Source organism: Rhamphochromis longiceps, linkage group LG12, assembly GCF_057381845.1.
Source record: "Rhamphochromis longiceps isolate RC_006_pf linkage group LG12, R_longiceps_female_GT1.1, whole genome shotgun sequence".
NCBI classification, from domain to species: Eukaryota; Metazoa; Chordata; class Actinopteri; order Cichliformes; family Cichlidae; genus Rhamphochromis; species Rhamphochromis longiceps.
This window is the reverse complement of record NC_140568.1, coordinates 23,689,872-23,717,299: the sequence shown is the minus strand read 5'-3', so window position 1 is coordinate 23,717,299 and position 27,428 is coordinate 23,689,872. Positions and strand designations below refer to the sequence as shown.

The window sequence follows — 27,428 nt, the reverse complement described above, 5'->3', positions numbered from 1 at the left end:
GTAAGGTGGCGAGGGTTATTTGGTGCTATTTTTACAAGAAACGGGCTGATTTGTCTTAGGCCATTACCGTCTATTACAGCTGCGAGTCTTGGGGAAAAGGTGGGAAGCGGCAGACGCTGGCATTCTGCCTAAAGAGAAATCAATGAAACAAATTAATCCTTCGCAGGCTGCAGTGACACCGTAATCCATCATTCAGGGGGCGCTTTTACACGCTGAATCAGGGAGCAAGTCAGGGAGGAGGAGAGCTTGGCGGATGGGTGGGTGCATGTTGGTTGAGAAAGGGTGGGGGGAGAAGGGCGGGTGGGGAGACCAAACCCCTGGGGGACAGGGGCAGACATCCATGCTTCAGTAACACTGTGGTAACGGTGGGTGGTGGCAGGGAATTGAGTGGCTCTGAGCCCTGCCTTTACATCCTTGAGCTGCCTGTGGACATACATAGTAGTAGGAGGAGAAAAGGGACGTAAACACAATCAGCTAAACTACACCATGCACACAGGCATGGTTGTGATTATACACATATTTTCTCTCTTTTTTTACGTCACGTGATGGCTATTTCAACCCCACAGGGCTAATGGCTGATGCTGAAATTCATATGAAAGCTTTATAATTTGCTTCGCACTGAAAATACAGGCAACCAACTGGTCAGTAATGTATGGACATAACTAAGATGTCAAAGGTAAGGAAAGAAAAATGTCAGTAATTGGAGCTTTGCAGGATTTCACTTTGTTCTTAAGAAACTGAGGAACCTAATGAGCAATATGCAAAAAACTCACTAATTGCTTGTCTGTGAAGGTAAAAATACACTAAAAAACAGATCACCATCTCACTATTCAAAGCAGTGTGCTCCATACGTGTGCTGAGATTTGCTGTGGTGATGCCCCAGCACAGAGCCACTCAGGGCGCAGATCTATCTGTGTGATTGAAACATGTGATCATCTTCCCTGTGAGGAGACAGCGTTGTCCAGGCCAAGATCCACGTGAAGCAGCTGCACAGTCTGTTGAATCTTGTAACACTCGGAGTCAAATGGTACCACAATTCAAGTGGGAGCGAAGAGTGGAAAAACACACACATACACACATATCAAGATTGATGTGTTTTTTATTAAGATCTTTGCTGTGTTGCATTGCCTCTTAGTAATCTTACATCATTATGAAATCAAATTCAAGAGCGTGATCCATTCGGCGCTACCGTCTCAGCCAGCTTTGTTGGTCTCGAGGCTCCTTTGCAACAATTGTGGCTGCACAGTCATCGATGGTGACTGTGTGTGTTCATATAACAGTGACTTTTGTAGCTGATGAAGGGTGGTGAGGTTCATTGCGTTAAAAAAATGACAGTTTATGCAGAAACACTACAACAAAACCTTTATTTGCTGCCTTATTTTAACAGGGGGCTCCACTTACCTTTACCAGCTCCTGGTAAAAGGAATGCGGGTGGTTGGCTCCTTTCTTCCTCAAGACACAGGTGGTAGCATTCTGAGGAACGGCATGTTAGAAAGAAATCTGAAAAAATATTGTGGGCGGAGGAATAAAAGGAGGGGGGTGAATGTGGAGGGTGAAGGAAGAAGGAAGGGAGAGGTTGAGATTAGGAGTGGGTGGGGCAGCAAAGAGGAAGGGTAAAGGGAGTAAAGGGATGGAAAACGAGGAGTGGAGGGGAAAAAATCGAAAGGATGGAAAAATGTGGGGATATTGCAGCAGAGCGGATGGTGTGAGGGAGGCAGTGTGAGAAATGTTGCCGGAAATGCTAGAGCCAGCAGCGTGTGTAAAAAACCACACTGCAACATTTCTCATCCTTGACATCACTGACAGACTTTCCAAACACACACAGTGTGCTTTCAAAGTGCACGGTTGTAATATCCAAATCTTTACCGCAGCTTCTCCTCTCAGATCATACTCTTTTGTTTTCCTTCCTTCTGTAAACACGGCAGATGTCAGAGGTATTAAATTTAACCAGTGCTGTAATTCTTAATTTGAAGGGTGTGTGTGCTTTAAGATTCCCACAGCAAATACAATAAAACATGTTTGTGTGCAGTGAGAACATTCTTTGACTCGCTCTCGAAGCCGTAGAAGAGACACACTGAGAGGAGTGAAGGGGTGAGGAATGACGGATATGAGGAGAGGAGAGGAGAGGAGGAGGACAGAAGATTGTTGTGGAATGTTTGCAGATCTGGCCAGAACTCGACCATCTCATTTGTCAGGGCTTGACCTCAGCTCTGGGGTTAAAGGTTAAAGGCAACATCTGAGGGAAACTGACTCGGCTATCTCACGGCCGCACACACACACACAGGCAAGTAAACACACAAATGTGTGAGAGTGTCTCTCCTTCTGCATGCTCTCACACATAATTCAAGCTCATGCACACTACATCTGTATATATCATCATTAATATCCATCCCAGTCTTATTTGTTTTATTAAAACCGAGTGTTATGTTGACCCCTAGCTATGAAAAGATTAGCTGCCAGTTTCCCAAAAGCATACCAAAGACTTTTTCCAAAACAAAGCACTGAAGAAGAATTTGAGTTCCAGGATGCTTGGATTCATTTCTGAGTAGAAAAGCTTGGAGTGTACTCGATAAACACACACTCCTGTACATAATGAAACAGAACAAATCAGGACTGGGCAATGGATTTCGAAGAGAGCAGCTCCTTAAAATCAAAGTAATGATTAATTCACCTTTTATGTTATATTTACCGCTCTTCGTGGCAAGTGGTCGCAATTCTCGTGCTTCTAAGCAGACGCGTCACTGTCACTGTCCTATGACCACACAACACTTGCCATAAATTACATCTCATCCGAGTGTCAGCCCTTCACCACACCAACATGTCCCACTGTGTGTCCAGGCGGCAGGCCACCGTGTTCCTCTTTGCCTGTGAGGTGACAAACAACACAAACTTAGCTGCAAAGGGCAAGGTTAACCACACGGAATCACTCAAACAAACTCTCTCCTCCAAGTTTCAAATTAAAGTGAGGACATAGCAGGAAATGACAATGTGTGTGGCCCGTTTCAGTGACCCACATAAACAGCAGACACCTGTGAGTCATATGAAATTAAAACAATTGGCTGATGGCAGCTACGCCTTGCATACTGAAAACGGCGGAACTCAGTCATGTTTGAGAGCATTTTTTATTATTATTATTATTCATTCATCTACAAATAAAGCGAAGCAGCAACTCACTTAATGTGACTGCACTTCCAGACACTTCTGTGCCCCTGTTAGGGAAACAAATTGTTCATTTTTTTGTTGTTTAAAATGCAGCCTTCCTCCCCGTTTCTCTTTTATTCAGCTTTAAAAAAAAAAAAAAAAAAAAAGGAGAGAGAGACAGGTAGTGCAGTAGCTAATATTCATGGCTTTGAGATGCATTTTAAATCACACACCTTTGTCATTCTTTGGCCGGAGACATCAAACAGGTGCTATGAATAATTTATCTTAAGAGTTTCACATTGATAAGGTCACAATCTGCCAGGTCTGGACACTAAACACAGGCCATCTTCACACCTTCACTTTGCTGTCTTTTTGACACACATGTGCCCTCACACACACTAAAACACACTCCTTTTAAATGAAAACGTCATCATGCGTATGTGTGTGTGTGTGTGTGTGTGTGTGTGTGTGTGGGTGAGAGAGAAAGAAGGAGTTAGTGTGTGTCTTTTGATGTAAATATTTTTAATAGTTGCTCGACTTAGAAATTGTGTGACGTGATAATATCTACATGTTAAGACATATTTCTCATACAGTATAGATCAATTTATGGCACAAAATATTTTTAAAGTTGGTAAATCTGCACGAATATGCCTCTCACTCAAACTGCCTCAGAGAATTACTGGGAAATGATTTCCTCTGTACTGATGTAAACTAGACTGCAGCAGCGTGCTCAGTCGCTCATGGTTCAGCTACACTACATTTCTAATTAATCCCCTGCTGTGTGTTGATTTTTTTTTTTTTCAGGGAAAAATGAGAGGAAAATAGTGCAGTGCTTATATCATGCCACTCATTCAAATTAGAAGGAAGGGATGGGAAAACTATAGCAAAGTATCACCAAAGGTCATCAGTCATTGCAAGGCACCATAGCCCATAATGTAAACATCAGTGTGTTAAAGTTACCAGAAGCGAACTAATTAGATTCGTAAATGCTGTCTGATGTGAAATTTTCTGCCATAAATATTTTGAAATGGGAGCTAACTCTCATAGGTGAGTCCGTCACCCACTACAGCGCTATGGCAGTGACAGGACAATCTGAACATTAAGCGCACAGGAAAACACTCCTCCGCTGTGCTGACCCCCCTCTTCCTTTTCTCTCCTCGTCTGTCTCTCGCTTCTTGTTCGCTTAAGAAGTAATCGCAATACTTAAAAAAAAAAAAGAAAGAAGGTTTTGCACTCTTCTGTGTCGGAGAGTAATCTCGCTCTTCTGTCGCTGGGCTATATTTCTACAGTGTGTTGTCGGATAATGTGAGGATGGGATGAAAGGTAATCTGCGTGCAGAATTCCTAAAGCTCCCTTATCCTTGTTGAATTTCTCAAGAATTCCACCTTTGGCCCCCCGGTTTCCCTGAAATAAATTACCTTAAGGGTAAGATGCCTTCACGAACCCCCGGTTAGGTTTTTTTTTTTTTTTTTGTTTTTTTTTGGGGGTTTTTGCGTTGCCCTCTTTAAACTCAGCCAAGCAGGTATTAAGTCCCGTTCTAATTCACTTTGTTGCTCAGGGCTGCATCTCTCCCTGAATATTTGACAGGCACTTGGGGAATGAGACTAAATTATTTCCCAAACTTGCATGAAAATAGTCCTCACAATATTAAAATTGCGTTGTGTTGAGCATTTCTGATTACAGTGTTGCATTAAGTTGACACAGTAATATAAGCAGGTCGCTTTTAAGGCAAACCCTCCGGGCACTGACAGTCACAAGCCCTTCTGATAAAACATTTTCCCATGTCAGTTAATTTTCTGTTAGTTTTTCCCTGTGTATTGGGCTTAGCTACTGATTGATATACGCTAGGCTTCCTTCCACGCTGGTTTCCTAAGAAGTACACACGCTGTTGAAAAATCTGTTTCCCTTCATCTAGCTCCTGGTACTTAAAGTTTGGTTTTTTGGTGTACTACAAAATTACAGTGTTTGCACTGTGGAACCACGAGGGTTTCAGTGCTAATGGATTTATAATCTCCGTCTCTGGGACCATCCAGAGTAATTAGCACATAGGCTCTAAAGAAATCATGGTTAGTGAGCAATAAAGCCATTGCCCATAGCATAAACTGACAGCCCCTCTAACCTAACCAACCTAAAGTCTAATTGGGAAAGTCGTTGCAGTCATTGTCCTAAATTATAGTCTGGGATTCGAAGTCCCTGGAAAGAGACTTCAATTCATGACACGTTAACTGAAGGGAGCGCATCTCTGCACACACACATCTACAGTAAATATAATGAGAAAATAAACATTTATTTCCATGCAAACTAAAGCGGCATAATATAAAGATAAAAGCATGCAAGAAATTATCACGGTTGTTGTTAATAAACTTAAAATCGTGCACATCCGTTGTTGTTGGCAACTGAAAATGAAACTTTTTCTTTGTTTTGGGAATCACTTTTAATATATGTATAGTTTTCATTAATAATTAGTAAATGATTTATCGTGTGGACTCTGTCCTGCTAATTGTTTAGGTCTCCAAATAGTTCAAGCCCATATGCTATTACTGATTTTATATATTCCGACTATTTCTCACGAATCGTCTTTCCATTAAGAGCAATTAGATTATGTCTATTGAAAGTTGCTGATCCATTGGGGGGGGGGGGGCAATGGGATAAAAGGCGATTTCAAGTGACCTTCCCGTCCCTTTCACACCAATCCGAGCCTCCAGAATAATTTGGGGATCAGTTTTGGACAAAAAGAAGCCCCTCAACACCCCCCACCCGCCCCAACAACCCATACCCTTCACCCACCCCCCTTTTCAACACACAACCACTCAGAGTAACAAAACCGCCAGTTTAAACATGAGAATTAGTTCTATTTTTTTTTAATCAATATTATTAATTTTAACTTGCAAGAAAGATGTCATTTAGGTATTTTTTACAATTCTTATATACTTTTTTAAGAACAGAGTAAGGTGTTGAAAAAACAAAAAGGGTGCAGAGTAGCAATCAGACTGCTGCTTTAAAAACCAAGTCAAAGTCTCAGTTGTTTTGAAGAGGTCACGTGACGTGTTATTTTAGATTTAACTACTTCAGCATAATTACAAAAACTAATTTCATTTTGTTTCCCAACTAAAACAGGGCAAATCAACGGACCACTACAGGTTTACTGTTAACACGAAGAAACAAATATGTTGGAAGTCAGTTATATATATATATAAATATCCCCAAAACATTAAACTGAAAGACTGGCAAAGGACTAAATTCTGTATTATCTCTTTCTTTTTTTGTCGTTTTTTGACTCACTCATTAGTAAGTAAGGTCAGATAAATGTAAATGCAAATTTTTCAATGTAAACACATTTTAATTAAAGTTAATTAAATATTTATATATCTATATAGAGAGATATAGATATAGATATATAGATATATATGGGAATATCTGTATTATATATAAGAGGTACACATCATTATCTCCCCTGGGTAACAAGCGCACCAAGGGTCTGTTTAGAACATGAAAAAAAAAAAGTACAAATAACTTCTGTGACAAACTTTTTCACACTCCGCAGAAGCGGGGTTTAAACTTCTTTGGTGTAGCTATATCCTGTGCTCCACTTGACTTTTCATCAGTGTGTGTTACTCAAATAATAAACATTCGGGAGCAACATGGGAGATATTAAACGTTGCTTATAGTTGCATGCATAAAGGAGAACATCACTTCATTCCTTTTTGATGGTTTAATTGTCTTAATTTAGCACGCAGGTGTTGACGTCGCAGGGATCAGCTGTATGTGGCCCTTAAGCTCGGCAAGCAGAAACACAACACTCCTGTGTACACAGGAGACGTTTTGAGCTGAGGCCCCTGGAAAAGGTAATCAGCCTCTAAGCCCCATACAATGTCTTATTGAATATACTGCGGTTACAAACTCTGAAGTGATTACATACACACAATCAATAATAAACAGACCTTCAACGCTTTTTTTTTTACTAATGTTTTTTTTCCTACATCAGTTTGCATCGTTTTAAATGCTCTGAAATGCATTCCTGTTGTCATCTGGTGTTTTATTAGGGAGCCTTGCACTTATGACCTCAGTGTTTTCCCAACTGATTGTGCTGCTTGTTGGTTTCAGCTGCGTTAAAGTTGCATTTTGTGAGCTTTACAAAGTCTGAATTTGTGTACAGAGGGCATTATTGATCACAGATTTGGCAAAACTGCAATGTGCTTCCCATTCTTACAAATGTTTATCTAATAAGGTCCTTTGACAAAACTACCATGCGAGGGAAATTTAAGCAGCCATGGAAATTCTATTTGTGGTTTATTCAAGTTTTATTGCAATGGAAAATGTCAGCCTTGTCTATTTCGAGACCGCAAATAATCTGTTGCAAAGCAAACCGTTGCATTGCAGTCAAAGTAGGACTGCTGCTATATAATGCGCAAATGCATCAATCACCTGAATGACTCGCTTTGTTAATGTGATTATGTCATTCTTTAGATGTTTTTTTCCAATAAGTTCATATTTTATGGAGACGTCCGTATTTTTCTACCCGATTAAAAAGTGGAAACCTTAAGTATAGGACATGAAAAAATATTGCTTTGCTCACTTAGTATTAATTAGCATGAACTTTATTTCAGCATGGGAGGATTAGGTTAAATGTTATTATGTAAGGTTATTTTAGAAAGCCGTCTGGCACGCGCTTTGTCCTGGAATATATTAACCTGGCCCACGTTGCACATCGTTTATTTTATATCACTTTTCACTGCACTCCCTCCACATCAATAATGCTGCTTTGATGAAAAAAAAAAAACATACACACACGCATACTCCATGTCGCTTTAAATTTCCTCTCAGCAACATTTTCTGACGCATAATGACTTCTTAGTGGTGCGCTAATTTTTATTTGATTTTATTGATTCATTTATTTATTTTTTGAATCTATAATGTATGCATCTAGTAATATCTTGGCTAAATTGGCACTTGGGAAAGAGTGTAGAAGATGGGCAACGCCTGGTCTCCTTGATCAGTCTTTTAATCCGGTGACACTATCGCTGAGACAAGCAGACGGTTATCGATCTTTTCATTATGTGTTCAACCAACAAACAGCTTCGCAGGTGAAGTGCACTGGACGTCAAAAAAGGGGCTCTCGTGTCCATTTGTACTCCAACCAGCCTGCACTAACATCACTACCATAAGATATACAAATCAGTGGGGAGAACGTGAAACGAGTGTCTACCGTCGCCCTTATCGTGGAGGGAGAAATGAGACTGTGCACTAGTTAAAAAGTTGTGACTTTGACACGACCCGGACTTCTGCACGCTTTAAAGTAAACGCTCCTGTGGCGGGACTCAAGAGAATTTTGTCCTTGCTTTCAAAAGCACGCGTGTGCATGGCAGAAGAAGTAATAAATAGTGCACTTGCCTTATCGGTGCCCGGTTTGCCCACGTAGAAAGCTGCTCCGCTACCGTTAACCACCGTCGCTGGCGCTTCTTCTTTTAATGTCCTGACGTCCACTTTCTCCTTTTTACTCTTGCCGATTCCCAGATTCTATTAGAGCGTCTACCCTGCTCCCATTCGCTGTCCCTCTCACTCTCACTCTCCTCTCCTCTTCTCCCGCGGAGACCCTTTCCAATCTGTAGAGTTAAATCTTAATGATACACTTACAGAAGAAGAAAAAAAAATCTTTGTCCGATTTAATCTTATTGGTTTCACCTTTTCAAAGAGCTAGAGATATGGCCGGGGAGTTTCAGTGGAGTGTCCGAGACAGGGACGGGAGAGAGAGCTCTCTTGTTGAATACTTAAAAAACAACCCATCCCTCCTATGCGTTTACAAAGGGGGCACTTGCATATTAACGCTCCTTTATGTCTGCTATTATCTCGGTGAGGTTAAAGCTCTGTTTACAACGTCTTTAATTCATTAAACAACAATTATACGTATTGTGCATAGTTACTGAGTCTCAGCACGGTATTACCATGTTTTTGGACATGTACGCACACGGTTTGGGGGTTTGTGTTCAATCTATATTCCGTGCGATCAAGAGTGTAGTGTATTATTGTCGCTATATTTATTCAGATGTAATAACACGTATTTTTTATGTTCGCTGAAGGTTTGGTGGGTTTTTTGGTTGTGTTTTGTTTTTTGTTGTGTTTTGTTTTTTGTTTGTTTAAGTTATACATCCCTAACAACAAAACAGTTGTACATTTCATAACCTCGTGGATAAAAATATCCTGTTGTCTTTTATCCACACAAAGGATAAAAGACAACAGCGGCAAAGTTCGGACTTTTATATTTTTAAAATCCGCTTTTGCGATTTAAAATGCATGTCTGATGAGTTATGGATGCATTTATATGAGGCTGTAATTGTACAATGTACGCTAGATGGCAGCGCGATCCAGACATTTTTGAGTTGGAGAGGCAGTAAGCCTGCAGAAACCCTGGTACAAGAAAAAAGCCGGAATCCCCATGCAAATTGTCAGTAACTTCACATTTTGAATTACTGTCATTATTAAGACATAATATGACACCGGCTCAGTGATTGTAGAGACTATAGGACCTTGGTAATTATTGAATATTGCTCATTCCTCGGTCTAATTTTAGAGATTTTCGGCCGCTGGCAAGGCATCCCGTTTGTATAACACTGTCTTTTATGCATCATTCTTCCCACTGACATTTTCTTTCTCTTATTAACTGGTTTAAACTAAACGTTAAGTTTTAATCAGCGAGACTGTGCCGATTACAGGCAACGATGTACCGCAATGCGCATGCCAAGGACAAAACAGCCTGTGAAAATATCAATCCATGGCAAAACATTAATGACATCCGTTAATTCTATAATGAAGATAACAGTCCAAGACAAACCATTTTGAAACTTCGGGGAATTTCTGAAGCAGAATCCCCCTTTTGCCGCTGTGTACATTTTTTTTATTTTTTATTTTGGGTATATTTGTCGTGCGTAAAATCTTTGTCCACTCTTTCCTTTACCCCGCTTTTTTGCTATTCTGTCCAGGGTTTCTTCCTCTTTTTTGGTGACAATAGACGGCCCATACTAATCAGGTTTCAAAGTAAATAGCAGCGCGGGGCGAGCTCAATGTAAATTGTGCCTGTCAGAGCCCCCCCCCCCCCCCCCCCCCCCCCCCCCCCCCCCAGCCCCTCCAGTCGTCGATGGCAACACTGCAAAAAATGTCCGTCCTCAGACCTCAGTCATTCGGTGCTGGAACCGAAGCGGGAGACTGAATCTTCCATCCAGGGGGTGATATGCTTCTACTTGTTCCTAATGCCAATCGATCCATCACTGTAAAATTCATAACATCGACTATTAATTACTAAACCGATCTCCCGCACGGTTGTCTTGATGTCAACATATCGACTCTTAAAATAACCCCCAAAACGACTCAAAATGCGATCGGAAACAAGGGGGATTCTATAAACTACAGTTATTTGTCTTTTTCTGCATTTTCAGAAAACAAAAATAACATTGGAACATTTGAACAGGAGACCCGGTGACTTATTTGGATGGACACTTTTTGCAGTGAATGAACGGAGGGGGACTCTAACCAATAGAGAGAAAGAGAGGGCTTGGCTATAACCTTAGCCTCCCATTTTCTCTCTCCCTCCCCCCCCCTCCCTCCCCCCTTCTCCTCCTCTCCTCCTCCTCTATGCAGGGCTCTGGCCAGTCAGTCGCCTTTGATTATCAGTCTCCAGCAGCCCCTCTCTTGGCTCCTTGACATGAGCACCATATAAGGCGCAGCGATCTCCATAGAAACGTGTCAGTTTCAATAGTAGTGTCAAAGTTCACTATATACAGACATTCGCGCAGATCCCCCGTTTCGGAAACATTGCTCTGCTGGTCCTCCCGTTTAAGCGCATTCATTTTTTGGGTCTCTCCTTCTTCTTGCATATTCTATCAGTTGTTGGTGTTTTTCCTCTTCTTTTTTTTATCTTTTCTCTTCGTATCTCCATTCCTCCTGCTGGAGAGAGGTGAAACTATACATGGGCACTTCATTCGGCGAAACGGTTTTCTTTCGCTGCCTGGCGAGATGATGAGGTTTATTTAAGACTATAGATGTAAAAATCCAGCTCTTCAGTTTTTCCTCCCCTCCTATACGACGAAGACGGGAGTGTAAAGGAGCACGGGGAAGAAAAGAAAAAGGAATTTATCTCCGCAGCACTTTGGATCGCGTGTCCTTCCAGCAAAAGCTTCTTTTTTTCTCCACTCGTTCCTGCGTCCATGTGAATCGCTCCTGCCTTCCCTTTGTGGCTATTTTATATCAAACTGCAATTTGTTACGTCTGGACTCGGGTTTTCCTACAAGATTAGGGATTCCTGAATGGCTGACTGCAATTTACCTTGGAACTGGCCTCCCGATACTTGCATATCCTGATCGGGTGCCTATTCAATCGCACTCCTGAATTTTGAATGTATTGATCGCGTTGTACTCTCCTTCTCACACCATATGAGATTGCGTGCTCCGATTTGACTTTGCACTGCCCCGTCTTTTGAGATCTCATTTTTCTCTTCTACGCTTCATAAACATCGGCGATCATTTCGCTTTATAGCACTTTCCGGGGCCGAGATATGGCAATGGTAGTTAGCGTTTGGCGAGATCCGCAGGAAGACGTGGCCGGACCTCCGAGCGGCCCCAACCCAGCAGCGCAGCCGGCAAGGGAGCAGCAGCAGGCGGCATCGGCGGCGCCGCACACTCCGCAGACCCCCAGCCAGCCGGGACCCCCGTCCACGCCGGGAACGGCCGGGGACAAGGGGAGTCAAAATTCTGGACAGAGTCAGCAGCATATTGAATGTGTGGTTTGCGGAGACAAATCGAGCGGCAAACACTATGGCCAATTCACCTGCGAGGGATGCAAAAGTTTCTTCAAGAGGAGTGTACGGAGGAACTTAACATACTCATGTCGTGCCAATAGGAACTGTCCCATTGACCAGCACCACCGAAATCAGTGCCAATACTGTCGGCTGAAGAAGTGTTTAAAAGTGGGGATGCGGCGGGAAGGTGAATATATATATAATTTTTTTAAGCCAACTCATGATTACGCATCATCCTAGTAGCAGAATAACAGAGCTGCCATGTTGCATTAAGGTCACAGGCTATATGGCTGGGCATACTGCAGTCTCCATCCATGTTTGAGAGGGATGTTTGTATGAATGGTTAGTCTGAGAGAGGGGTTAAAAAAAAGGCCAGTGCAGCCACAGCAGCTATGCTTGTGAATGCAGGTCGCCTGAACAAAGCGACTCGTCCAGCTGACCCTCTTTATTTTGTGTTTTTCTTTGCAGGCTAAACTGAGTTCTTTGCGAGCAAAGGCGTAAAGTCGAGCAAGCCCATTTTATGTATAGCTTTTAGACCAGAGGACCGATTTCTATGTGTGTATGTGTGTGTGCCTGTTATGTTTGTCTCTGTATGTGTGCGTGTGTGTGTACAGTGAGTGTGTACAGTATGTGTATGTGTGTGTCTGTGTACAGTGTGCAAGGCTAATAGTCCCTACCATCAAGTATCTGCAGCTTACTAATTTATAATTGTACAGTAGGATTTGTAGCCCGAGTTTCCGTGAATGTGAGGCGAACACAGTACAAACCCACGTCTCTCTGGCTCCTTATGCTGACTAGACAGCTCAAACACACTAAATAATGTCGCTGAAGTTGTTCGTGGCTCCTTGTTTAGCTTGGTGCATTACAGGCCTTATAACTTTGCTCTCTATGTCAGGTGTTTGATTCCAATTTATGTAGACATCCCTCCGTTTAAGCCTATTATTTGCAGTACACACTACGAGCCCATGCATAATGTACACCGACTTGCATTAATTTTTTATTTATTTTTTAATATTAAACAATTGCCGGATTCCTTTTAATCCTAGCTGAGCGCTTGATGTGGGCAAAACGTGCAAATGTGCCTGCATTTAGCAGTAATTATCAATCGTATTTCGAACACGTTTGGCCGCTTTTAAAAATTATTTTCCAAAACACGACCCCACGTAACAACAGTGCAAAAGTGCCATGCAATTACGCCTCAAAACATCAAAGGGAGCAAAATTGTCAAATCTACTTTTAGATAAGAAATATACATGTGTGTGTGCGCGTGTGTGTGTGTGTGTGTGTGTGTGCTGTGTGTAAAAGGGAATATATTTTTCATTTGCATTCAACCTCATATACTTTGCATCCCTAAATACAAATGCAGTGTGAGGAACGAGGGACATAGCATATCTGTTCTGATAGAATAATTTTCTGTGAAATATTACAGTCTTACGATCAGGGCACAGTAGTCAATATGTTTTGAAAAGCGTGCTGAATTTTTTATTTCAGTGCATGCCTTTTTTTCTTTTTTCTTTTTCTTTCACTGAGAAGAAGCACACAAGCTGCAGCTTGCATCATGGTTGTACTACTCATGAACAATCTTTATCAGTTCTGGATGCACATTTCCTCTTTGTTTCTTTCTTTTTGTCAGCGGTTCAGCGAGGACGAATGCCTCCAACCCAGCCCAACCCAGGCCAGTACGCACTGACGAACGGGGACCCTCTGAATGGCCATTGCTATCTGTCCGGATACATCTCGTTATTGCTGCGGGCCGAGCCTTACCCGACGTCCCGGTACGGGAGCCAGTGCATGCAGCCCAACAATATCATGGGTATCGAGAACATCTGCGAGCTGGCGGCTCGATTGCTCTTCAGCGCCGTGGAGTGGGCGAGAAACATCCCTTTCTTTCCCGACCTCCAGATCACCGACCAGGTGTCCCTTCTCAGGCTGACGTGGAGCGAGTTGTTTGTGCTTAACGCAGCCCAGTGTTCCATGCCTCTGCATGTTGCCCCTCTGCTTGCCGCGGCGGGCCTCCACGCCTCCCCGATGTCTGCGGACCGCGTCGTGGCTTTCATGGATCACATCCGGATCTTCCAGGAGCAAGTGGAGAAGCTTAAGACCCTGCACGTAGACTCGGCAGAGTATAGCTGCCTCAAAGCCATCGTGCTTTTTACATCAGGTGAGTGTCCCACATGTCACACAAAAACATGCCTAAAATCAAATGAGGCCTAGTTCCAGTAATGTCAGTGGGTGCATGCTCCTTAAAGCGAAGTGCTGTGACATCAATAATATGGCTGTCAGGTTTAGGCTGGTCACAAATCTGAGATTACGAGATGTTTGTGTTGCCGATGAAAGCTATTTTGTCAACAGCTTGCTACATATCCACTTACATGCAATTCCATGTCAGCTGTAGCCGCAGTATAAGACGTGTAAACAAATCCAGATTGAGTAAGCGCATCAAGTTTTTCAAGTGCATCACTCACTCCCAGTGCTTTTTTAAAAAGGAGATAATTAACATTCTCATGTGTAAATATTTTATAATTGTTGAGTTTAAAGTTTTCTGAACATGTCTGAGCCGAGGCTGAAATTGTTCGCCTCCATAAATTTTGGAACAGGTGTCAAATAATTGAGCGTAAAGATTAAATAGTCTATCACCGGGTGATATATGACAGCTGATGCACTTATGAGTGTCGGTGCGTGCTTTTATCCTTGCTTTTCGTGTGCAAACACATGTCTTGGAGTTGGAGGGGGGGGGGGGGGGGGGGGGGTTGCAGAATCCTTAGCAGATTGAGAACAAAAAAGCTGATGAAAGTTGACTAGTAGGCTGTGTCAGTGGATCGCTTCTGTAGGACCTAGAGTAGCCCTGCTGCTTAGACTGTTTGTTGATTGCTTAGAGCCGATCTATTAATTTTCTTAGTTATTAATGGTTTGTTTCATTGCACAGCTTTGAAAAAGTAATCAGCTTTTCTTTTTTTCTGTCTTTAAAAAAAAAAACTTGCGTAGGTCATTGTTTAATTGACGGCCGACTGGGGCGAGGTTATAAAGGTCCTTATTTATGCTCGATGCACAATTTGGATGGTATTTTGGAGTTAGCTGTGTAGGCTTGCTGGCGGTAGGCCTGTTATGTCAGGGGAGTCTGTTGATTATGGGAAGGAAAAGGAAAGTCTAAACTCGCTTGCAGGCCTCAAAGTACTTTGTGAACTTACCTCAAAGTTTTGACCTCATTTTCTCACGCTTGGCCCGTCCCAAAATTCTGCATTTAAGTTACATATTATCTATAATTGCGCATGCTCATAATAAAATATTCAGTTTTGCTGTGCTTTTCAGATTTGGCTTTATATAAAAATAATTGGCACATTCATTATCCCTAGAAAGCGGCATAACATTTTAATGTGAAAGGGGTTACACTTGTCTTTCAGTGTGTTTCAGTGATAATTAGGCCTATTTATTATTAAATTATCTTCGCTGAGAGAGCTAAAACTTCACACGTATATTACCTTTACTGTTTCCATATTAAATTATATTATGGCTGTATTCTGTTCTTTTATATTTAATTACATTACTTTATTATTTTATTATCATATATTACTTTCAATTATTTTTTTTATTATGTTTTCACAAAATTTTCGCACATCATATTAAAATATCTCACAGTGTGTATTATGAGGATTTAAATTATCCCAAAAAGTTCAGTGCTCACTAAAGTTAAACAAAAGGAGCACAGAGTTTGTATTCCAGCTACGAAACCGCCGTCAACTTTTACTTTTCCTCTTTGGTGAAAACATTACCACATAGGTTTTCCTACACTTGGAGAACTTAGTAATTGTTTATATTTTTAGTTTCAGAAGTCATAATAACTACTTCAGTTTGGGGCTTTGACAGTTTGGTTAATTTGATACGCCAATTTTTGGTGGCCCACTGGGAAGTAAATATATGTTTAAGACAAACAATACGTATTTGGTCTCTGTTACCGTTTTAGGTAATATCACAGCCTTTTAGATTCGCTTTGCTCAATATTAGCCCACACATCCTGTAATGTAGGTTTGTGCAGTGACATAGCTGACTATATCCTTTTAGTGCACAGCGTTTCAGTAATTCACCCCAGATTACCCAGAGAAACTCCATACACACATTAACATCCTCCATGTTTTCTAACAGATCATTTAGTTAGTTTGATAGGCTACAACTGGTGTCGGCTATAGAAAGTCATGTGGCACTTTGCCAAGATCAGCGTGGATTGTTTTCCTTTAATAACGCTCGACTTGTCAGTATTTGATGCATAAATAATAGTGGTCAGGCTAAACTATTCCGTAAGAGTTCAGGATCATTGTCTTGCATTAACTCCTTATCCACATGTGCACACTGTGGTGTGTGTGTGTGCCTTTGCTAACTCAGTGAAATAGTCGTTTGTGTATCTGGAAGCTATCTTTTCCTGTGTCCCACTCTATTGAGGTTATGGGGTGCAGTGCTGCAGACAGGGCCTTATGGGGAGCTATGGGGTGTCTTTGACCGGCTTTCTCTCCACGCATACGTTCATATGAAACATATTTTCCGCAATGCTTTGAACACCTTATATGGCTGCATTGCAAAATTCATGCCAAGCACTGGATTTTACTAGATATTTCCTAATGTAATTAACTTCAGCCGCATTGATTGCTGTAGATTTTAAAAGGGACACTCAGCGTTAATCCAAGGGGATTTGCATACATGGTGCTTTGACCGGCCGGACAAGGGTCACAGTAAATCACCCCGAGATCTCAGCGTTGGCCTCGGGTTCATAAGGTTATTGTGTCTGGCCATAGTGAATTATAACACTGAGAAATTAAGAATAGGCTTAAAAGTGTCTTCCAGCGCTAAATATATAGTGCTTAAAACTAAAGCTCTCATTCTTTAGTAGTTTCCACAAAAGCACGGCTTTCTACGAGATCTTTTAAGGACAACCTAGCCTTCATGTGGGATATATATGAGAGCGGTTACGCTGTTTGCGTTTACAGACGTTTATAAGCAGCGCAATACGCATGCCCGGATTGTGAAAAAAATCAGATTTTTTAACAAGCGATTAAAACGTATAAGACACTAATAAGACTGATTCAAGCCTTATTTGCCTTTGTCTGTACTGAAGCGTGGCTGCATATCCCACCAGTTACCACCTAACACGTCTCGCCTACGTTGTGCACAGACTCATTTTCTGACATTTTATGTCGCTTCTGTGTGACTATTGACTTCACCTCCTCTAATAAATTTGATTGCTTTTAGGGCCCTGTCCTATAGGCTCCATCGAAAAACAGGCCAAGAGTGGTCTATGGAGAGAAGAGCGGCGAAATCACTTAGCAGCTTACTACAGAGTAATTAGGTCACATTACATCTAGTGTAATTTCAGATTCATCAGTGCCGTTTATGTTTCCATATACTTGAATCCCCAGAGCCCAGACATTAAGAGCAGGGGCCTTTAGCCCTGTAGCCAACCCTTCGTCTTTTGCCATGTTGCCCGCCACTTCTTACTCTATATGTCTGCAATAGGTTTAATGACATTTAGAAATATATTCCGGTTGACTGGTTCAAAGAAAGGTAGCGACATCGTCCTCCGAATTGTGCATCCCCTACTGCAGCAGCAAGTCCCCTGTTTGTTCTCTGGGCTATAACAGTCCCACTCGCTCAGTGTGATGTAGCATGTTTGGGCAGCATGTTTGTTCATTCCACATTGTCAATAACACATAATGGCGGGTGTTGAATGATAACCAGAGCGCTTTTGCGGGACACGAATTAGGTATGGTAAGGTGTGCACTTGCCAAAGCCCACTTGGGGTAAAAAGTAACCATGTGCCTTTGTGTTCAGTACTCTGTGGAGAAAATGTCAGCGAATATATCGGCAATATAAATTGATTTGTGCGCCTTTAAAAATAATTTGTAAAAGAAAATGTAGGCCTACGTGGGTTTGAGAACACTCTTTCTTTCGCCTGTGTGTTTCTCTCCAAGCTTGGCGGCCTGACATAGTTTGGAATATAATTTTAATCATAGATTTTCAGTTATTTTTTGACTTTGTTCCTCGATATCAGATTCAGGCACTTTTTTCCACAACGTTTTTTAGCCCGGGGCTAAAAAAAATAAGGACTCTAACCACAGTGTATTGTGTGCTTGTGTGTGTGTGCGTGTGTGTGTCTTTCTCAGACGCTTGCGGCCTGTCGGACGCTGCTCACATCGAGAGTCTACAGGAGAAATCCCAGTGCGCCCTGGAGGAGTATGTGAGGAGCCAGTACCCGAACCAGCCCAGCCGCTTTGGGAAGCTGCTGCTGCGGCTGCCCTCTCTGCGCACCGTCTCCTCTTCGGTAATCGAGCAGCTGTTCTTCGTGCGTTTGGTAGGTAAAACTCCTATTGAAACCCTCATCAGGGATATGCTATTATCCGGGAGCAGCTTCAACTGGCCTTACATGTCCATCCAATGATCCTTATATGAAAGTGGAAAAAAAGAAAGGAAAAAAGGACCAAAATTCAGCACCCCTCACCCCATCCTCCTTCAAGAAGACTATATATAGGACCTTTTCTGAGAAACTTGGAAGACATTACTTTTTTTCTGTCTTCTGGGACTGTGATGGAATACATTATGTACAGAAAAATATTGGAACTGGACTTTACACCTGTGTAAATCCACTCTCATCTTCAAGAACAAAACTCTTCATTTTGTAAAATACTAGTCTTTATTTTACTTTTTTGTAAAAAATACAAATAAAATGAAAAACATCATATGCGCAGTAAGAAAAAAGAATCAAGACTTAGCAGGAAAATAATGTTTCCAAGCAATTATAAGAATTGTCCTGTGTCTATGTACCTCTCTGTTTTGTATTATTTCTGGTTCTAAACCAGGGTTTCTGTGATTCTATACTAATAATTTTTTGATATAACCTTTTTGCTTCTTATAATGAGTGCGATATATGTTGTCGAAGCTATGTTCTCCAAGAATTAAAATTGAAGTGAGAATTTAAAAACAGAAAAATAAAGAAATTTAGACAAATAAGAAACAGTCTAATCGCTATGACAATATCACCACTGATGGTTGAACTTTTTCCCAATTGATACGATGGACCTGCAACAGCAGCAAACTGACCTCCAGGACATTTTTACTGACATTTTTACTCCAGGACGTCTGGGGCGCCTTTACCCGGACCATAAGTGCGTGTGGAGTCGATCATCAGTCACAGAGGAGAGACATGAAAATCAAAAGCACTTTTAATATATCATTTCAAATACATTTTGTTTGTTTCGTCTTGAAAATTTTCATTGTTTCTTGAATTTTATTGGTTGTTGCCTTCAATTTGCTTACTCCATGATGCAGCTTTTTGCAGAAGGGTCGGTTGATGAAGTTGTGTGATGGTGACTGTACTATTAAAAAAGAAATAGGCAACGATGTCTCCTTCTCAAGCGTTTTCCTACAAGCAAATGTCAAGATGCTGTGGCTTATTTTATACCATCTGGGGGAATATGTTATCTCTGTGCGCTGCTAGATTCTATAAGAGAAAAAACCAGCAAGATATCCCTTCATTTACTGAGTCAGAAACACAAAATACTTTTCTCCTCTATTTTGTCTGACAGTGAAAACGAGATGATGCACGAATTTAGTGTGGTAATTACACAAAAGGACGCATGCCTTACATTTTTAACCGACCCACTGACATAACTGGCAGTGCGGATGCAACGGAAGGGAGACTATACGTGCGGAACTACAGCCGTGAGCTCTCTGCTAGCCTGTGAGCGCATTAATGTTTAATATTTTTCCCAGACAGCAAGGGAAGCCTGCGCACCACACAGAGCCACCTCTGTCCTTCCTCCCGTGGCTTAATCAAGGTGATTCTCCACAAACCAAACAATATTCCCCATCTACCCCGTTCTTAAAAACCCTGCCTTGATAGTGCTTGCCTCAATATTGATGTGGGCGTCATTTGGCAAAAGGGTTAGGCCCCGCTGCAAAGCTGCTGTGATATGCGTGATCAATCTGGAAAATGTATTTTACAGCATGTAAGCCAGTCGATAGGAACACCGAGTGTGATGCATTGTGTGGGAATAGAGAGGAGAAAGGAGGGAGGGAGGAAGAGAAAGAAAGAGAGAGGGGGGGTAGAGAGACTATTGGAGCCAGTGCTGAGACAAACGAGAGAAGAAACGCGTCAGGAAGAAGTCAAGTGTATATCTGTGTGTGTGTGTGTGTGTGTGTGTGTGTGTGTGTGTGTGTGTGTGTGTGTGTGTGTGTGTGTGCGCGCGCGCGCACGCGCACGCGTGCGTCCATGAGCGAAACTAGAAAGACGCAAAGATATGTAGCCTTGGTTTGCCTTATGCACTCAGGGTGTAATGAGTCCATCGATAAGTCTTCAATGTGTTAGATGGGCTACCTACAGTTGGTGTCCTTGCATTGGCCTGTTTCTCACAAGCGTTCTCTCTCGCTTTTTTGTCTCCATATCCTCCCCAAATGACAAAGGAAGCCCGGTTATTTACCTGGCTCTACCCACACTGGCAATACTGCATTACACTAACACCCAGAGTGATAAAACGTGATAAGTTGGACGGCGTTATGAGGGAGAAAATGGGGTTTTGGTGTGACAATTATTAAATTTGCCTGTTATCCCCACCAGCCCATCATCACCACCACCCTTCATCATCAGACGTGTTGCTCGTCTGCCATATTGTCCACATCTTCATCTGCTGACTGGCAGTGATGAGGGGCAGTAGAACAGGAGCTGAACTGCATGTAGCACGTTAAAATGCCTGGATTTGATATTGCCATATGTTATCTACCTTATAGGAGTTGGGGGGAGGGGTGCTCGTGTCAGTGGTTTATTTGGTTTTTCTTGCTTGCTTCGCTCAAAGGCTTCAGTATTAGACTATTCATTAGTTGTTGCCAATGTAGGAATTCTAGGAAGGTTTTCATTTAGGTTTTTATCCGTTGTTCTCCAGCAGAAAATCTATTTTGTTTGTATTATGGCTCATGCCTGTTTCTCGAACTCGACCTGTCACTGGGCCATGCGCTGTGTTGTTACCTGAAACACTGTACAGAGATAAATGCTCTTCAGTTTGGATGCTGGTTCCGTGTTGTGGATGTGATACTTCTAGAGTATTAGTTTAGGTGAAAATTGTAGAAAAATCAGCTGATGGGGCTTTTCATTTTAGGGTGGAGACAGAATTCGATTTTTAAGGCAGTTAAATAAATGAAAAATAAAAACAGCGACACGTAACCAGCAAAAACAGCAACCTTAGAAACACACCTTGACGCGCTAGTAATATTTAGCCCATTTTGATTTTTGGTGTGTGTGTGTGTGTGTGTGTGTGTGTGTGTGTGTGTGTGTGTGTGTGTGTGTGTGTGTGTGTGTGTGTGTGTGATTTTATTTGTTTGCGTCTTTGTTTGTGCGTTTTCCGAATAATCCAGAGGATTTCCTGGATGTCGGACTGTGCGTGAGATTTATTTTTACATTTTATTTTAATTTTTTTTAAAGAAAACGAATGTGGCTCCTCCGTGGTCATCAAAGCAGTTCAGAATGCTTTTGTTTTATGTAGCTCTGGTCTAAACGGTTTGCTGGGTTAATAAACGCAGCTTTCAGCTGGTTGTCTCCACATAATGTATTCAAAATCCCTCTAGAGTGACTATCTTTTATCCTCTTGCTGAGAGCATTCTGTTATACAATTGTTACACTGCAGGCTATATAAAGCAACAGTTCAAAAACAGATAAAATGGTGGCATGTGTTCCCAATTAACGTTTCTGTATAGGCAGTGCGAAGCAAAACACATGAGGACTCTTGGAAAAATGATATTTTGTATTTACGCAGTGGACCCATTTTTGACAGAGGCTTAATTTAGTATATTACGTAACACTTCAATTACTAAGATAATACGCGTTAAACAACAGTAATGTTTTCTTTATTTTACAATCAGCCGTTTATCACCAAATGTCTTATGTCCTGATGTGATGACAGCATTAGTATTAATTAAATGAAAGTTTAAAAAAATGAAAAGCATAAAGGAGCAATAAGAGAAAACTAAACGCACCGTCAGATTAGACCCTAGCTGCGTTGGGTAAAGGAGATAGATGTGTTGTACACTTTAAGCTCCATTTGTGTCTCTGTAATTTCGGAAACTCCGGTTACCAAAGTGTTACTACGAAATGAGTTAAATAACCATTTACCTTTGTCTGGTTTCATTCATCAAACCACAAGTGGAGGACTCCTAACACGGGGGGCTATTTGTTTGCTTTACACAAGCAGCTGGGTGCGATTTCACGTTTGAGATATCTGTCTGAAAGCGAAACATTTATTATCCTAAGTTGTCAGCGAGCCTATTTCTCCAAAACCCTCAATGCAAACCAGTGGTTTTATGCAGCAGTGGAAATGTCCTATTGGCGTCACACGTCACTACATTTCACTTATAGTAGCCCGGCTTCTCCCGGTCACATTTGACAAATACTGTTGTTTGAGACAGTAACAATTTCTAAAACAGCGGCTGCTCGTACTGGTGGGAGATTTGGGGTGGGGGTGGGGGAGAAGACTCTGAAGTGTGACACGGCTTATTTCTCACACTGTCTCGTGCATAAAAAATGGCGACAACACGGGACAACAAGTGCTTCACCGGGTCTACCAGGCACATTGAAATAAACTTGCAAAATGGCTGAGAGCACGCAGTGAGGACGAATGTCCGAAATGAAAATGATTCCCGTGACATGTTTGCTGTATCTCTGCAAACAGTCCGAGATTCTAGCTGTGTTCAGAGTGCACGGTCAGTGGAGAGGGGCATATCGTGTGATTACAGTGTGTTGCTCTGAGATCTGTCCGCAGACCACATAGGCAACCTTTAAGCCATGGATCAAATCCAGCCCTTCGGGGTATAGAGTATGCCTAGTTGTGAATGTGACAGAAGGGGGCGCCTCCCTGCTTGCACGCACGCGCGTGTGCGCTCCAGTGTTTGTCAAGACTGTGTCATCTGCGCTTGTAGGCAAATGTTCGGATTTTCACGTATAATTGTGAGGTGTTTGTGTATGTATGCGTGCGGGTTCGCTCCTTGCCCTCTTGTGCGTAAAAGCGTGCATCTACCAACGTAACTTACGCGTGTGTGCGTGCGCCGCTGGCCGAGGGAGAGAGGTGATTGTGAAAAAGCCCCGATCGCTGTGTAAGCGGATCCCTTTGTGTTGATTTAGGAAGACGTTTGCTGTATATAACGTTCAAGGCTGATAATATCATTGCCTGGCCAGATAAATAAAGCATTGGCCAAAACCATCGGGTCAGCTATCGATCCGCTTTTTCTCCCTGAGAGAGTGGGGGGTGGTGGGTTGAGGAAAAAGAAGGAGAGAAAGGGAGAGAGAAAGGGAGAGAGACCTCACTCATTAGCATTCCACAGCCATGGACTAAACGCTGACAACTAACAGAGATATCCAGCTCTACACCACTGCATACATTTCCCCCCTTTGTCTTCTTCCCCTGGCCCTTCATTTCCAGCGGACAGATCTCTCGTCACAGCCAACACATTTTTATTTATGCCCTCTCCACTCCTTTTGCACGAATGGACCCCTTGCACAAGAGAGAAAACCTTCTAGTAAAGCAGAGAATAAAAGAGGGGGGTGATGTTGTAAAAGCTGTGCAGAAGTGACAGCGCTAAGCACACTGGCTTTACTTGAGAGAGATACAATTGTGTGTGACTTGACAAAATAAAAGTGGGAGACGTTTTAAATTGCAACTTTAACTGCCACGATTTAGACATTTTAGGATTTTATTTATTTATTTATTTTAAATCTAGACACTACGTGCTTTACTGTGATATTATTATTTTTTATTTCCATTCCGATTTTAGCTGGATGTTTCTCCATAATGATTTAGATGTTTGGGTTTAATGTGGGACCACTTTTTTCAGCCTTAAAACGTCTGTAAAACAGTTTTCTGTGAAGGTTGTTATTTACGACTGCTCCATGATGTGTGGATAAAATTAACATGAAGGAAGAGAAACAAATGAAAAATAGGCGAAGGTTGAAAAGTTGTGCTGGTTTTTAATTATAGTATAGAAATAATTTACAAATAGCTTGGGTTTAAGTTTGACAGAAATTACATGTATTTATTAACGAGTAAATTCAAACCAAATATTTCACATTCAAAAGGTAATATGGAGACTGTCATTGAAACAATTTGGACAAGTGGGCTTTTTTTTCTTTTTTTCTTTTTTTCACTCCCCAAATGGCTATATCTTAATATGGGCTCAAGTCTTGCCCAACAATGACAGCTGTTCATCTGATAGTAACTTCTTTCCAAGTTTTCTCCCCACCCACCCCGGGGCCCCCGGTCTCTGTCTTGCTTTGTTGTTTTAAAATATGCATGTCTCTCCGGAATGCCAGTCACGGGTCCAAACTTTGTGTGTCCCAACCTCCCACATGATGAAATGATCCTTTTAAAGCGGGCTCAATATGTCTCAATCTGCACTCCTCTTCCTTCTCTAAAGCTTCTGGGTTCGGGACACAGCCCAGAAATATATTAATTAAAGCGCACTACTACGGACTTTTTTTAGCACTGAGGAAGAAGTGGTTGGATCAAGTCAAGCTCTGTCAACGACGGATGGATGAAGATTCATGGCAGAAAAAGCAAAAGAAGAAAAGTAAGGTTCATTTTGACGCTCTCTCTCTCTCCCTCTGTCAATTCATCTCCTCCTCTCTCGCTTTCCTTTGAGTATCTGTGTGTCTGTGTGTGTGCGTGTCCCTTTTGCTCAGTGTTCGTGTGTGTTCCTCGGACTGAAACGGATAAAGCCAGGGGGAGTGAGCGAGAAAGAGAGAGAGAAGTCTGAGAGAAAGGGGAGGAGGGATGTATATATCCGTAAAAAGTGAAAGAGGATGGACGTTTGTCTATGTTTGTGTGGGTCCGTATACACGCATGTGTAAAGGCTTGTCATGACCAAGAAATGAATAAAAAAAATTGGCATTAAACTACAAAGTGCAGGCTTGCTCACTGGTGTGCCGCGTGTGTACAGTATATGAACCCTTGTTTGCGCGAATGGTGGCGTTTACGCGTGTGGAATAAACCACTACCAGGGAAGAAAAAAAGGAAACCCGGATGGTCTGAAAGGAAATGCTTGGTTTTGAAGGGAGAACGCTTGATTCGGATGTAGCAGAGCGTTTCAGCTCATGAACTCCCAACTCCTTCTGTCATGTCTGAGAAGATGTGTGCATATTTCTCCCTGGCAAAGATATGCCTTTTACAAAAAGACAAAGACAACTGATCATGATTGATGGGGGGCTGTGTAACAATGAGCCGCTAAGTTTTCAGGGGAAATTTGGAGGAAAGTTTGAAGTGAAACCTGCCAACCTGTTGCTTCTGCTCCAAACATAACAGCAATATCAGCACCAGAATAACATCCCGTGAGCCATGCAGCATCTCATCCCATCATAATCCACTACTCCAAAAATGTAAACATACCAGCAGTGGGAATCATTGGGAGACCTGCACAAACAAATTGAATTTAATTACTGTGTTCATTTATTAAATTCAGATACGTTTTAATAGACATCCCAACAGTCTGATTATGTCAACATATGGGAGGCCGTGCAGCAAGGCCCGGGCTTACATACCTGATAACGCCTGGGCTTTTCAGCAATATTTACGGCTTCTCTTTATAATACACTCCAGATGGTGAGTGACTGTGCCACCGCAGTCAGCGAGCTCCTCAATTTTTACTCAGCAGCATTTTGTTGCAATTACATCAGCGCTGGGACAGAATTTATTGGTGACCCACTTCCCCCGCATTATATGCATAAATGAAAATTTCAAAAAGAAATTAAATTCGTCTACAAAAAAATGGTGAAGTTTTTTTTCTTTCTTATTTATTTATTTTATTTATTTATTTATTTTTCGCACGTGACTTTCTACTATTAGGGAAAGGGGGAAATAAAACACAAAAATCTCATTAAACACACTCTTCAAATACTCCCCTGTTCACCCCTGTTTTTTTTTTTCAGCCAGTCACTCAAGCAGAATAATGCGTGTAAAGATATAATCCACTAAGCCCATACTCTCTGTGCTCCCTTGCTATATTATCCACTGACAATAAATTGGCAAGCTTTTTAGCAGATATCCAGCGTCTCAACTGAAACACGTGCGAAATACACTTGCCAAGGGTTTGTGTAAAAATACAAAATTTGTTTATATATATTGCATTACCACATTAAGTTTAGTATGGCATGATGAACGCAAGTGTGTCTGCTGTGGAATAATTCCAATGTTTGTTTTTTTTGAGTGATAATATAATCATAAACACATTATCTGAACTGAACAAAGCACATTTCGAATCATGAAATCATAAATCATCTATCTATCTATCTATCTATCTATCTATCTATCTATCTATCTATCTATCTATCTATCTATCTATCTATCTATCTATCTATCTATCTATCTATCTATCTATCTATCTATCTATCCGTTATAGACTGTTTAACTGTCAAAGCTGCACCAGCTCATATTGTTGCTGTCGGTGTTCACCTGGATTGCTCAGAGAGGCTGCTGTAGGTCTATTATGATTAACTGAAACGAAGCATTGAAGGGTATTTTTCATGTATGCCACTGGGAACCGCTCCTGACAGTGGTAAGGTTTCCCATTGACTTCCTTAAGTCTCTGTTTGGATCTCTTTCTCTCTCTCTCTCCCGGCCACCTCAGAGGCTTGTTGATAAATACATGCCTTTTTTTCCATCTTACTCAGCACCATCCATCAAATTTGTATGTCCACGTTACACTGCTGTGCTTAGGGGAGAGCGAGGATGCCAGCAGGCGTGCAGAAACACACTCCAAATCGTCAACAAGGGATGCATTTCTGTCTCTACACAAACTAAATAATTACTTCGCACTTCGTTCTGGTCATGTTAACGTGGTGAATTGTCTTAAATCAGGTTATGCTAGGGTTATGCTGTTTTGGAGATTTAGAAGTGGTCTTCTGCTGTGCTCTGAGGGTTAATAACCTCTTCACGCACTATAACCACTGCGTTTTGATCCTAGTAATACGCTGGATAGAGCGTTTTTTTCCTGGCTTGCCCACGGCTTGGACCACTCTACAGAAGACCAGTCGCCCTGTGGTTGCAAACTCTTTGTGGCCCCACATACCGCCGCTGTGATTATAGAAGTGCCCCCTCTCCCTTGTTAAAGAAGTAAAGCTCTAATCTAGCCTCTATGTCGCCCCCAAAGCCAGCTTGCTATGTGTACGTGTGTGTCTGTGCGCGCGCATGTGTGGGGACAAGTGGGGGTCGGTCTGAGCGAGAGGAGAGTTAAAAAAAAAAAAAGGAAAAGAAGAAGAGGGGGTGGCGGGGTGGTTATAACGTAGTGGCCCTTTCCTTCGTTTGAGTGACACGACCCCTCTCTTCTCTTCAAAGGCCATGCAGAAATAAACGCATCTCATTTGAATGGCGATTTTCTTGGTGGTATTTTACAGCCAAGATTTCTGGAATAGGAATGTGTTTTTTTCCTGCAATATTGAATTGGGATGGTTCTGGTGGCCGGGTATTCAATATTCCCATCTCTC

General features: G+C 41.8%; 1 protein-coding gene and 1 long non-coding RNA gene across 3 annotated transcripts; one reads left to right on the top strand and one right to left on the bottom strand.

Annotated features, from left to right (window-relative positions):
* Positions 1 to 1,081: 1,081 nt before the first annotated feature.
* LOC146657282 (uncharacterized) lies at positions 1,082 to 10,112 on the bottom strand. 2 transcript variants are annotated; one of them, XR_014914049.1, is made up of 3 exons: positions 8,824 to 9,118; positions 8,533 to 8,744; positions 1,082 to 2,865 (listed from the first exon to the last, which is right to left on the bottom strand). It is a non-coding gene; the product is annotated as an uncharacterized LOC146657282 (long non-coding RNA). The 2 variants fall into 2 exon arrangements; XR_014914048.1 differs by having other exon boundaries at positions 8,533 to 10,112.
* A 677-nt stretch (positions 10,113 to 10,789) lies between these two features.
* Positions 10,790 to 21,380, top strand: nr2f1a (nuclear receptor subfamily 2, group F, member 1a). Its single transcript, XM_085425262.1, has 3 exons — positions 10,790 to 12,116; positions 13,563 to 14,090; positions 18,079 to 21,380. Exons 1-3 carry the CDS (start codon positions 11,687 to 11,689, stop codon positions 18,351 to 18,353), a joined length of 1,233 nt encoding a protein of 410 aa, XP_085281388.1. The 5' UTR covers positions 10,790 to 11,686; the 3' UTR covers positions 18,354 to 21,380.
* Positions 21,381 to 27,428: the final 6,048 nt, after the last annotated feature.

Excerpts from the sequence above, each read along its gene's own strand:
- nr2f1a (XM_085425262.1), top strand. The coding sequence starts at position 11,687 with ATGGCAATGGTAGTTAGCGTTTGGCGAGATCCGCAGGAAGACGTGGCC. Across the intron at positions 12,117-13,562 it reads AGTGGGGATGCGGCGGGAAG|CGGTTCAGCGAGGACGAATG; the intron begins GTGAATATATAT and ends TCTTTTTGTCAG. Across the intron at positions 14,091-18,078 it reads CATCGTGCTTTTTACATCAG|ACGCTTGCGGCCTGTCGGAC; the intron begins GTGAGTGTCCCA and ends TGTCTTTCTCAG.